We start from the raw sequence: 14,066 nt of genomic DNA on the forward strand, positions 1-14,066 counted from the left end.
AAGCAGCAGAGTATACATTCTTTTCAAGTACTCAGGGAATATTCTCCAGAATAAATCACATATTAGGTCACAAAACAAGTCTCAACAAATTCATAAAGACTGAAGTCATTCCATGCACTTGTTCTGAACACATCGTTGTGAAACTAGAAATCAATGACAAGAAAAATCTGGAAAGAACATAAATACATGGAGGTTAAATGATATGCTCCTAAACAATGAATGGGTCAAACAAGAATTCAACAAGAAAATTTAAAAAAATATATGGAGACAAATGAAAATGAAAACACAACAGTCCAAAATCTTTAGGATGCAGCAAAAGTGCTTCCAAGAGGAAAGTTTATAGCAATACAGGCCTACCTCCAGAAGCAAGAAAAATCTCAAATGAACAACCTAATCTTACACCTAAAGGAGCTAGAAAAAGAAGAACAAACAAAACCCAAAACCAGTAGAAGGAAGGAAATTATAAAGATTAGAGCACAAATAAATGATACAGAAACTAAAAAAATAATAGACCAGATCAATGAAACCAGGAGCTGGTTCTTTGAAAAGATCCACAGAATTGATAAACTTTTAGCCAGACTCATATCACACACACACAGAGGGGGAGAGAGGACTCAAACAAAATCACAAATGAAAGAAGAGAAATAACAACCAACACCTCAGAAATATTAACATAACATAATGAAATAAACAAACAAACAAAAAAACCAAATGACTGAAGAGAGAATATCATGAAAAACTATATGCCAACAAATTAGACAACCTAGAAGAAATGGATAAATTCCTAGAAACATAGTCTACCAAAATTAAAGCAGGAAGAAATAAAAAATTTGAGCAGACTGATTACCAGCAAGGAGATTGAATCAGTAATAAAAAGAAAAAACTTCCCAACAAACAGAAGTCTAGGATCAGACCACTTCACAGGTGAATTCTAGCAAACATTTAAAGACGAGTTAATATCTATTCTTCTCAAACTATTCCAAAAAACAGAAAGAGGAAAATTTCTAAATTCATTCCAGGAGGTCATTATCATCCTGATTCCAAAACCAGATAAAGACACCACAAAAAAAGAGAACTTCAGGCGAATATCTCTCATGAACATGGATGCAAGAATCCTCAACAAAATACTAGCAAACCAAATCCAACAACTCATTAAAAAAAAAAAAAAATCACTCACCATGATCAAGTGGGATATATTCCTGGTATGCAAGAGTGGCTCAATATTTGCAAATCAATCAATGTGATATGTCACATTAGTAAGAGAATGGATAAAAACCATATGATCGTTTCAGTAGATTCAGAAAAACATTTGACAAAGTAAAATATCCATTCATGGTAAAATCCCTCAACAAAGTAGGTTAGAGTGAACATACCTCAAAATAATAAAGGCTATCTATAAAAAGCCCACAGCAAACATCATATCCAATGGGAAAAAACTGAGATCTTTACCCTTAAGATCAGGAATAAGATAAGGATGTCCACTCTCACCACTTTTATTCAACATAGTATTGGAAGTCCTAGCCAACCAGACAACAAAAAGACATAAAAGTCATCCAAATTGCTAAGAAAGAAGTAAAACATTCACTATTTGCAGATGACATGATATTACATATTGAAAACCCAAAATATTCCACCAAAAAACTACTAGAACTGATAAATGAATTCAGTAAAGCTGTAGGATACAAAATAAATGTGCATAAATCTGTTGCATTTCTATACACTAATAATGCAGCAACAGAAAGAGAGATTAAGAAAACAATCCCATTTATAATTGCACCAAAAATATTAAGATACCTAGGGATAAACCTAACCAAAGAGGTGAAAGACCTGTACTCTGAAAACCATAAAACACTGATGAAAAAAATCAAAGATGACACAAAGAAATGGAAAGGCATTCCATGCACATGGATTGGAAAAACAAATATTGTTAAAAAGTCTATACTACCCAAAATAATCTACACATTTAATGCAATCCCTATCAAAATACCAACAGCATTTTTCACAGAACTAGAAGAAACAATCCTAAAATTGGTATAGAACCACAAAGGACCCTGAATAGCCAAAGCAATTATGAAAAAGAAAAGCAAAGCTGGAGTATCACAATTCCAGATTTCAAGTTATATTACAAAGCTGTAGCAATCAAAACAGTATGGTAGTGGCACAAAAATAGACACATAGATCAACAGAACAGAATAGAAAACCCAGAAATAAACCAACAATTATATGATCAATTAATCTTTGACAAAGTAGGAAAGAATATCCAATGGGAAAAAGACAGTCTCTTCAACAAATGGTACTGGGAAAACTGGACAGCTATCTGGAAAAGAATGAAACTGGACCACTTTCTTACACCATTCACAAAAATAAACACAAAATGGATTAAAAACTAAGTGTGGGACCTGATGCCATAAAAATCCTAGAAGGAACACAAGCAATAATGTCCTTGACATCGGCTATAGTAACATTTTTCTAGATATGTCTCCTGAGGCAAGGGAAACAAAAGCAAAAATTAACTATTGGGACTACATCAAAATTTAAAGCTTCTGCACAGCCAAGAAAACAATCAACAAAAGTAAAAGACGCCTTACTGAATGGGAGAAGATATTTGTAAATCACATATCTGATAAAGGGTTAGTATCCAAAATATATAAAGAACTTCTACAATTCAACATCCCCAAAACAAACAATCCAATTAAAAAATGGACAGAAGACATGAATAGACATTTTCCCAAAGAAGACATCCAGATGGCCAACAGACACAGGAAAAGATGCTCAACATCATTTATCATCAGGGAAATGCAAATCAAAACTACAATGAGATACTACCTCACACGTGTCGGAATGGCTAAAATCAAAAACACAGGAAACAACAAATATTGGCAAGGATGTGGAGAAAAAGGAACCCTCTTGCCCTGTGGGTGGGAATGCAAACTGGTGCAGCCACTGTGGAAAACAGTATGGAGGTTCCTCAAAACAAGACAGAATTACCCTATGATTCAGCAATGATGCTACTGTGCATTTACCCAAAAAATACAAATATACTGATTAAAAGGGATAAATGCACCCCTATGACTATAGCAGCATTATTTACAATAGCCAAATTATGGAAACAGCCCAAGTGTTCATGGATAGATGAATGGATAAAGAAGAAGTGGTATATACATATATATACCACTGGTATATGGTATATGTATTCCATTATATATATATAATGGAATACTATTCAGCCATAAAAAAGAATGAAATCTTGCCATTTGCTATGACATGGATAGAGCTACAGAGTATATTGCTAAACTGATTAAGTCAGAGAAAGACAAATACATATGATTTCACTCATATGTGGAATTTAAGAAACAAAACACATGAACAAAGGAAAAAAAGAGAGAGAGAGATAAACCAAGAAACAGACTCTTAACTATGGAGAACACACTGCTGGTTACCAGAGCGGAAGGTTGTGGGGGGATGGGTGAAATAGGTGATGGGGATTAAGGAGTGCACTTGTGATGAGCACTGGGTGATGTATGTAAGTGCTGAATCAGTATGTTGCACACCTGAAACTAATATAACACTGTGTGTTAACTATATTGGAATTAAAATAGAAAGAAAGGTAAAAAAATATATAGACCAGTCTGTACAGGCACAATGCCTTAATTTGCTAATCATGGTTGGTCATTTGCTGTTTGATAGATATCAATAAATCCAGACAGACAGTGAGACCAGCTTCAAAATTATTGAAGAATCTGGCCGATTTTCTCCCAACAAACTATTGTAAATTGGTGAATACAGATATCTGGAGAAAGGACAGGAAACTGACATGAAAGAAGTATTTTTTTAACTTTACATTAGAGATATAAAATTAGCAATAAAGCTGAGGCTGATGAAAAACTTGGCCAAATAACAAACATTTGCATTTTTACAGCTCTGACATAACACACTTAGAATCAATTCATTTAGAGCATAAAAAGCTCTTTTAATGGACCTTAAACATGATCCAGCTAAGCGCTTTTCAAGTTTCCTTAAGCTGTGGAGTTCTTGGTTTAAATATCTATCAGGAAGGCCACTGTGTAACAGCAGCTATATTACAGTTGCTCTGCTTGTAGGGCAAGGAAAGGAGGAAAGAGGGGATCTGGGGCTCTTTGAAGGCATCCCTGACAGTTTTTAGTGAGCACAGATTAAGAACCCATGAGCCCGTAATATACTCTTGGAATGAGGGTGAGGAAGAGGCAGTACATGGAGATGAAATACCCTGTTTGAGGAATTGAAACTGCCCAATAACAGAGTTGGGACTGAAGCTCAGTTCTATAAACTCTGGTTCAGCAGGATGCTGGGAATCTGGAATTATCACCCAGGTCCAAGTTACCAGCATCTCTCTTTATTACTGAAGTCAACCACTCTTGTTGCAAAATTCCGAACTTTACAGAAATGTGTACTTTAAAAATGTGCAAGTTTCACCTTCACCCTCCACTTCTCCTCCACCTCCATCCCCAATTTGATTCTTCAGAGAAAACTAGTGGTGACAGTTTGATATGTGTTCTTCTAGAACCATCCCCTTCTGTATATACATATATGTAAATCTTTTCTGTCCTGGTTCTTAGCCGGCTCTATATTTTCTTTTATTATAGCACTTAACACTTTCTAACACCCTATTATTTATTTATCATTCTTATTATTTATTGTATGTTTTTCACTACTAGAATCACCTCTGTGAACCCAAGGATATTTGCGTCTTTTGTTCACTGACATTTCTGAAGTTCCTAGAAGGATGCTGACATGAGTAGGCACTCAGAAACATTTGTAGAATTAATGAAGAATGAATATTCAGGATGAGCAGACAGACCAGAAAGGATTTTTAGGGCAGTGAAACTATTCTCTATGATTCTACAATGGTAGATACATCCAAACGATGGAATATTATTTATGCAAAAAAGAAATGAGCTATCAAACCACAAAAAGATGTAAAGGAAGCTTAAATGCAAGAAGCCAATCTGAAAAGGATACTTAGAAATCAGGAGGTTTGGGGTGCCTGGGTGGCTCAGTCCGTTAAGCATCAGACTCTTGATTGTGGCTCAGGTCATGATCTCAGGGCCATGAGATTGAGCCCCATGATGAGCCCCACGACGAGCCCCACGATGAGCTCCACGCCAGCTCTGCTTGGGACTCTCTCTCTCTCCCTCTGCCTCTGCCATTCCCCCTCTCGTGCTGTCTTTCTCTCTCTCTCTCTCTAAAATATATAAATAAATCTTAAAAAAAAGAAATTAAGAAGTTTGATATGAGAAGCAGAATCATACTCAGAATTTCTGAAATGGCATTATGTTTCCCACATTTGTGGCTTGTTTTAATGGTGACATAATATTTTAATGGCTATTGGATAATTAATGTGAATATTTCATATGAAAAATGATGTTTCCCATAAAGCAACTTATTTTTAAAAGTTCACTGAATCAGTTTTTAAAAAAAGAAAAAATCTTCATTTTATAATTTCTTACTGGTCTCTAATATGGATAGGGCAAAAATGTGAACAGAGGAAACAGGAATTTGGTGTTCTTTTTGTAACTCTTTCATTCACTCCAAATGGATCTGCCAACACATGACATGAGACTCTGTCTGCTTTAGACAGACTTATCTGCTGTTTGTAAACATATAACTCTATGAAAATAGACTGTAACACAAATAAATACCTCCCAAATTATCAATACCTGGACTCCTGATTGTCAATTATGTAGTTGCCTGTGTTTTTGGAAAAAAACTTTAAAATCTTACTCCATCATCTGAGGGTTTGATGGCTATTGTGGATCAAACAAGAGAAAATCAATTTTTTTTTTTTTTGCCTTTTCCTATGTTATATCAAAACTCTTTTCAGTTTCCTTGGCTACCAGCTCTTTATCATCAACAGAGCTCAGATATACAGATTTGCTCAGTTTTTAAATGAGATTTGATGATATCCAGGGACCATTTTGTTTCCTTACAGGGCATATACTGCCAGTTTCATAATGGAAGCAAATGGAAAAATAACATTCACTTCCTGAAATTTGGTTTGTAGCAAGCTGGGTTGGAATGTACTCTTGTGCTGGTGACCACCCATGGTCCAGGACCATTTCGTACAGCACTGCATGCTTTGGAGTAAAGACAACCCCCAAACAAAAATCAGGGATGATTAATAATAATCTCTGAGTATGAACTGTACTAAAAAAAAGATTAAAAAAATACTAACTACAGATATAAGAACATAATGCCATATCTTTCTATTATAAAAATAATACATTTAGAAGAATATATTTAAGAATATGAAACCTGCCACAGCAAACTACTTCTGCTCCTAAGCATCTCCCCTTCTCCTTCTTTTAATGTGGCTGCCTAAATTTCGGGCAGGATATGCCAAATGAACTCCTGTGCATTTTTGCTCCATTATGAATTTGCTTTTACTTCTCTTTATTTATTAACAATGTCTCTTTAAACCTACCCAAGGTGGGCACTATATTAGGAGGATTAGATGACTCATTTGATTTATAGGCAGATAATCACTCCTGGATTTCCATACAAAATGGCCCGCGTGTACATGTGCTCACCAATTTTACTTTGTACTGTTTCCTAGGTGGATGAATATACTTCTCATTCATAGATACACATCAGATAGGCCAACATGCAGATAATCAGCATACCTTTTTGTTCAATAGCATGGTTAGGGCATTTTTCTTTATCTATTTGAATGTTCAAAGAAAATCAAACTTTTTCTTTTCTTTTTTTTTTTAGAAGTAACTTTTGAAAATATAATTAATGAGAAATAAAGTTATCTGATGTTCTCTAGTGGAGCTCTGCAAATAGTTAAGGTGTGTATTTAAATGTGTAACATCTTTACCAGTGACCTTGCAGCTACTCTGTTGGGGATGAACAAGGGCAGTAACTGATGTTAACTGAATAGAAGAGTTTGGAAGGGATCTTTCCAAAAGGGTTTGTAGGTCTTCTTTTTACTTATTTAAATGTTTTATAATTAATTAAATGTTTTTATTTAAATGTTTCTCATGGGAAACTGAGGATGACTGGAGCCAGGATATGAGTGGCTGGATAAGGTTAAGGGGAGAACCTGGCCACTATTTTATCTATCTTCTTTTGACTAAAACCCACTCAGGAGAAATGGGAACTGGCAGACAGGTAATCCATGATAAATTCCCAAGCACCAAGAAAAATTCTCTAGAAAACTTTTCCCTAGCTAGTGTTCTTCAAACAGGAGCCCCAGTGGACCATATCAATGAAATGAGGCAACAGGGAATTTGTAATATCTTACTATCTGCTGTTTTTTCCTCTGAAATTGTGTGGAAAAGCTTGAGGATTCGTGTCTGCCTCCAAATCTTACAATTCTCCTTAAGGATAAATGATCCTAATCCTACAGCTAAACCAATCTATTTTTAAAAAGGACACTTCCTCCAGAACCACTCAATGAATGAGTGTTATATCACCCCCCAGACGAGACCAACCAAGGAGAAAGAGGTAAGGCCTGGGCTGGCTTTGCCTCCTTGGTCGTCCCAGCATGGGGTTGGACATGCAAAATTTCAATAAGAAAACTTTATTTGTAATTAATTATGAAACAGCACCTGTTTCTTGATATTTTAAATGAACTTTTATTTTTGTATATTCTTATATTGGTTCAAGTTGAAAAATCACCTCATGTCAGTCTGTTAGAGAAAGGACGACATTACTAGCTTTAAAATTAGCTTTCTGCAAGTCAGGCTTGCTGATATGCTCTACAGATGGAATGTATTTGCACCCAATCAGGGAATACTTCAAAGCGAACCAAAGCCGCATTGATGGGTTCTTGTAAGCTTTTATATCATCCTTTATAGAACACCAGTGATGGGTCAGATTTTCAAGGATTTATTTCAATAGCATGTGTTTTGGGGTTTTTTTTTAACCTCTAATCATTTTTGTTCACATAAACGAATTCCAGTGATTCAGATATTTAAAATGCCCTTTAGCTGATGAACTAAATTCCTTCAGCCTTGTACGCAAATACAATCAGGCAGTGATGTCAGCCCATCACTCTGAATATGAATACCTAACTTTCCATGGTTGGCTAAACTGCATCCACACCAGAGGCCTAGAAGGCCCAGGAGAGAATTATTGACCTGGGAATAACAGGCTCTTTCATACTCAAAATGACACTGCTGACCCAACCTCAATAAGACCTGGGGTTTGACAATTGTTCCAGACATGATGATAGATTTGTGCTGCTGTATTTATAGTCCATTACCTGCCCCCTCTGTGATTAATATCATGCAATAATAAGAGGGCTGACTGGGGATAAGAATGGTATTTGTGACCTTGATTCACCTAATACTGAATTCTGCTGCACTCTGACTAGTAAAGTTCCTGTTCTTTCAACATAGTTTATTACTAAAGTATTAGATTGAACCTTATGAAAGTGACATTTTTGTAGGTCAAAGTAAGGGAGTCAGATATTAGTATTGGTTTTTTCCATATGATTCAAAAGGATACCAAAAGAATTTCCTTAAAGTGTTGTTTTATCATTTTCTTATGGTGTAGGCATTATGACATCAGTCTAAAATTAGTCCTAACTCATTGTTGTTGTTGTTCTTGTTTCCTGCTGGCTATTTTTCTTTTTAACTCTAAATGTTGTGGAAGTGATTTCTATGCTTCTTCCCTTTGTTTCTTGATTACTTTGCATAATTCAGCAAGAAAGGCCAAATGTGCCTTTTTTTACACCAACAACACAATAACCGTAATACAGTTTCTAAGCCTAAATCTTTCTTCAAGAAATTTTTAAGGAAAGAAATGTGATACTGTTGAGCTGAGTGATCTCATGACAGCAAGCAAAATTGTGTCAGCCAGATGACTGCTGGCCTTCTCCTGAATGGTTTACACAATCTCGGGAAGAATAACAATGCGTCCCCTGCAGTCAGCACGAGTCCTTTCTCAGTGGATGTATTTACAGTGAGTCATATAAATCCCTCACACATATCCCTGCACAAGGAATTTTCCAGAAACTTCCAGGAAATTACAAAAATGCGAATAAATTCCAAAATGTCAACTCAAAAAAATACATACTCAGTTCTAGGCCATTCCCGGTAGGAAACATCAAAAGAAAATACCTTTTGATTTTTGTTTGTTTTGAGTAAAGATGATGGATTCATTCAATATTTTGGAAAAAAAACCCAAGTCACCCTCAAACTCCCAAAATAATTCAAGGCAATAAGAAATACCATGTGTTTTTGACAATTAGACGCTTGAAGTAACTGCAGGACCTCCACAGGTTTTCACAAGGTTAAAACTCATCACATAGCACAGCTTCAATGTTTTAAGCTAAACTTAAAAAACAAAACTATTCTAGCAGATGGAAATATGTCTAACTTTACATTTGCTACAAACTTCCTCCCTTAAGCTGGGAAATTCATTTAACCTCTTTTACATTAAATTCTCCAACCTGTGCATTAAATACATAGAGTATTAATGAAATGCGAAATTGTAAAGAGTTTGTGTTGAGTTTTATTGATTTTAGTTAATCTCAAATCTTGTTATACCTAATTATCCAAAACTTATATTGAACATGAGCAATATCACTTTTTTTGGTCACCATTAAAAAAAGAGTTTTAAGAATCCTAATCAACGAATTAATGTAAACACCTCTGAAAATGTCAGATTCTACAGATATGCAGACAATATTTGTCATTCCCAAATGCTTGAATCCCCCTTTCCCTTTGTTAGCATGAGAATACATTCTTTTCTCTGCTTTGGAGTGGGAGAAGGGATAGTAAGTGGAGTATGGAAAATGGGACCCTCCTAGTACCATCCACTGAGGGGGATGACAGTCAGTGCGTGGGTGAATGTGAATTGGATTCACTATCCTTCCACTGTTTCTTTCTGGAAGATGTGCTGTCTAGTCTGGGAAAAGCTGTCACGTCCAACAAGAGGGCTAGGACCTTCATCTTGATCTCAAGGGAATATAATGGCTGCTAACTGAGAAGGACTGCAAGAAAAACCTAATTAGCTGACAGTGCCTTCAAAATATCCAAATCTGTTCAACTCACTACCAGAAGGATGAGCTTGCCCCGGCACTCTTCCATTTTAGTAAGTATGCCTCAAACCTATCCTCTTTTCCAGGAACAGGGCACAAAATTTAAGAAGCATGAGAAAATTTAGTAGTCAAAATACATAATATTCGAAAAAAATCAAAATTAATACAAAAGGTTCATGATGAACAAAATCAAAATTGTAAGTGGAAACATGATCAATATTACCTCTTGCTCCTTTTGCCTCTGCTCCAATATGGTTTGGCAAGACATACTGATCCTGTCTTAACTTAAAAATTTTTGGCACCTCCTTAAATTGTGCACCCGAGGGAAATCCCAGTTCCTGACATCTTTTTCTTTGTTCTCTGTTTTCTGACTAGCTCACACTCTCACTGGGTCCTGACATATATCACCTCCTGACTATGATCTCACTCTTTTTTTTCTATAATCTCCAGAGGCCAGGGATTGTATCTGTTTGGGTCACAGCTGAATCTCACACAAAGATGCATTTTTTTTAGCATACTGCCTGGCACACAGTAGCTGCTTCATACATGCTGCTGAATGATTGAGAGAAAAATCTCTTGGAGCTCAATGTTGTGCATGGCTTCCTTGCATGATTATGTGGCTAGAAAAATGTCTCTGACTGGACCCTTACCCCAGAGCCTGCTTTAGGGAACACGGACCCCTTCCAGGAGTTTCCTAAACACTACGGACAGAGAACCAGGAACAATATATTTTGAGGTTTGAAAAAAATCGGAGTCGGTGAACTTAAGTACATCTAAGTAGATTTGAATAGAAATAAAAAAGATGATTGAACTTATTAGGGGGAAAAAAGCAATTAAAATACTGTGAGGGTGTTTTGAAACGATCTATTTTGCAAAAAAAAATCCAGGGCATGGCAATTTTTATGATTTGAGCCTTTTTGCCCCCCAGCGATGACTGAAATTTCTCAAGTTTAGGGTGTTTAGAGCACATACCTTCAATGGTACACTGATCAGGGACCGGAATCTTCTTTCCGATTTCCACAGCATATGCTTTTACTTTACTGAAGTTTTCTTTTAAGTGCAAGTAGAGCTTATCTTGGTATTCTACAGGACTTGCAGTAGTTTCTGGAGTTTCTTCCTGGCAGTTTGCTTTAACTGTTTCTGGCAAATACTCTGATTCTGTATGTATAATACTTGGGTGTGAAACTGAAGAACTTCCCAGCTGTGATCTGCCAGAGTTTGCCTTAAAGGGCAACTTGTCATTTCCTTGGCTAAGTGGGTCTGTTTCTGAAAGAAAGGTGCTGGCTGGCATATCTTCACTCTCTACAACTTCCCCATCATCTGAACTCATGCTCTTTGTTAGCACAGTGTGCAAAGCCAAACTCTTTGACCTGCAATACAAACAAAAAGCCAAGACAGATAAAGAAGTTGAGCTAGCATCCACTGAGAAGGAAAGAAAGAATAATGGTGGGGCAAAATGACTTCCTCTAGAGTGTGAAACCGAAAATTGGTGCTATTAACAGATTTGATAAAAACATAGAGCAGCAACAAGTTATGTAATAAGCCAAACCTTGGAAGATCTAGGCCACCTCCAAAAACAGAGATTTAAAAATCAATTTCATGGCAAAACTAACTGGAAAATAGTAGACTTACATAGTTATATTCTTTTTTTTCTACTTTTGCTTCTGCTTTTTCATCAGAAAACAAGAGAGGCTTTTGACAGTCATTCTCAATATAGCACATCTATAGGGCACCTGGGGTGGCTCAGTCAGTTAAGCATCTGCCTTCGGCTCAGGTCATGATCCCAGGTTCCTGGGATCGAGCCCCACATTGGGCTCCCTGCTCAGTGGGGAGCCTGCTTCTCCCTCTCCCTGCCGCTCCCCCTGCTTGTGCTCTCTCTCTAATAAATAAATAAATAAATAATAAATAATAAATAAAATCTTTAAAAATATATATATAGCACATCTATATTTAAAGTATATTTAAAAAATAAGCCATAGGTTTGTTTTCCATTTGTATTCTCCTTTTTATTATAGCAAGCTTTGTTGGATAATGGAAGCAGGTGAATGCCATTTCATTCATGAAAAGATGGGGCTTTGCATGCTATAGGTGAAAGATATTTAAAAACCACCCCATAATAGTGTGATAACAAAACTAATAGCAAGCATGAAGTGCATACTTTAAAAAACCAGCCAAGCAAAATTTATACCTGCTAAATCTAATGTCTTTTCTTTCTTCCTTAGAAAATTGGCCCAAACTATATCTTCTGATAGAGCTAGGAGTATTGCTCTCAGCATTTATTTTGTCTTCAAAAGCCTGTATTTTAACTTGTAGCTTTTCACGGTCTTCATTTTCAGTCAATGTGAGCTTAATTTCTTCCAGCTTCTCAGGGATTTCAAACTCAGTGCTTGGTTTTTTCCTAAAGGAATAAAAATCATTGCATTAGATGGTGGTCACATGTACCCTTAAGACAGTGTTACTCTCTATTGAACTGCTTCTTATTCAAAACAGAAAAATTTACCTGATAAATTTTTTATTAGTCATTTAGCAAATGTTTATTGAGTAACTACAATGGACATAGGGTTTTGTTTTTTTTTTTTAAGATTTTATTTTTAAGGAATCTCTACACCCAACATGGAGCTTGAACTCATAACCCCAAGATCAAGAGCTGCATGCTCCACCCACTGAGCCAGGTGCCCCCATTTTTTTAAAGAAAATTATATTTGTTCTAGTTTCTGTCATCTACATCATTTCTGTGGTAGGAAATGTGCTCATTGTAGTCACCATCACTGCCAGCCCATCACTGGGGTCTCTCATGTACCTTTTTCTGGCCTATCTCTCTCTTTTTGTTTTTTTTTAAGATTTTATTTATTTATTTGACACAGAGAGAGAGATAGTAAGAGAGAGAGCACAAGCAGGGGGAGTGGTAGGCAGGCAGAGGCAGAAGGTGAAACAGGCTCCCTGCTGAGCAAGGAGCCCGATGTGGGGCTCATTCCCAGGACCCTGGGATCATGACCTGAGCCGAAGGCAGACGCTTAACCAACTGAGCCACCCAAGCGTCCTGGCCTATCTCTTCTTTACTGATGCCTGCTATTCCTCTATAAATACCCCTAAAATGATTATAGATTTACTCTATAAAAGACCATTCCATTCAATGGGTGTATGACCTAAAGCTTTGGAGAACATTTCTTTGGAGCTGCTGAGGTCATCCTACTTAGTGTGATGGCCTACAACCGTTATGTGACCATTTGTAAGCCCTTGCATTATACAACCATCATGAACTGGCAGATGTGTGGCCTGCTAATGGGAGTGGTGTGGGTGGGAGACTTTCTTCATGCAACCACACAGATCCTCTTCAGCTTCCAATTAGCTCTAACATCACAGATCACTCTAGGTATGATCTGAACCCTTTGCTCAATCTTGCCTGTACTGATACCCACACTCTAGGGCTCTTTGTTGCGGCCAATAGCGAACTGATCTGTGTGCTAAACTTCCTTCTCTTTTAAAGTTTTTTTTTTTATTTGAGTGTAGTTGACACACATTGTTACATTAGTTTCAGGTGAACAATGGACATAGATCTTTGAAATTGTTTCTATACCTTCTTCTGCTAGAAGTTTATAAACATTGGTGTGTGTGTGCCAACCTTACATTAGAAGGAGTTGTTGAAGAATTCAGAGAATAAAAAGCAGTTTGTATGGTTATCTACCATATTCTTATCCAGTTCTACAAAAGCATGGCTTTCACATGAAATTCATGCCAGACATTTTTTTGGAAAATTGTTAAGAGGCGATTTGTTTGTGCTGAAATTGATAGAACATTTCAAATGGATTGTATAAACTCATGGTTTTCTTAATTTTATGGTAATCAGTGTGACTCTTTTATATTATGAAATAAAAAAAATCTTTTTGATTTTTAATATGTTGGAGGGAAGAGATTTTCCATGACTGATATTAATAGTTCCAACTATCTTTTTTTACAGTAGAATTTATAAAGCACTAGGTGAGTCATTAAAATTACCTCCTTTAAGGCAGGGGTTATATGTAGAATAAATTTGGAACCC

The 14,066-nt window shown here is 36.3% G+C and overlaps 1 protein-coding gene across 1 annotated transcript in view; it reads right to left on the reverse strand.

Moving 5' to 3' along the window:
- The window catches only part of VEPH1 (ventricular zone expressed PH domain containing 1), a 208,579-nt gene that overhangs the window by 76,826 nt on the left and 117,687 nt on the right, over positions 1–14,066 (reverse strand). Inside the window, exons 8-9 of the mRNA XM_081828481.1 lie at positions 12,216–12,425; positions 11,000–11,397 (exon numbers count right to left, since the gene is read on the reverse strand). Coding sequence (XP_081684607.1) covers positions 11,000–11,397; positions 12,216–12,425 — 608 coding nt within the window. The remainder of the gene's footprint in view (positions 1–10,999; positions 11,398–12,215; positions 12,426–14,066) is intronic.

The sequence above is a fragment of the Leptonychotes weddellii genome, chromosome 1, assembly GCF_054177405.1.
Source record: "Leptonychotes weddellii isolate Sample4059 chromosome 1, ASM5417740v2, whole genome shotgun sequence".
NCBI classification, from domain to species: Eukaryota; Metazoa; Chordata; class Mammalia; order Carnivora; family Phocidae; genus Leptonychotes; species Leptonychotes weddellii.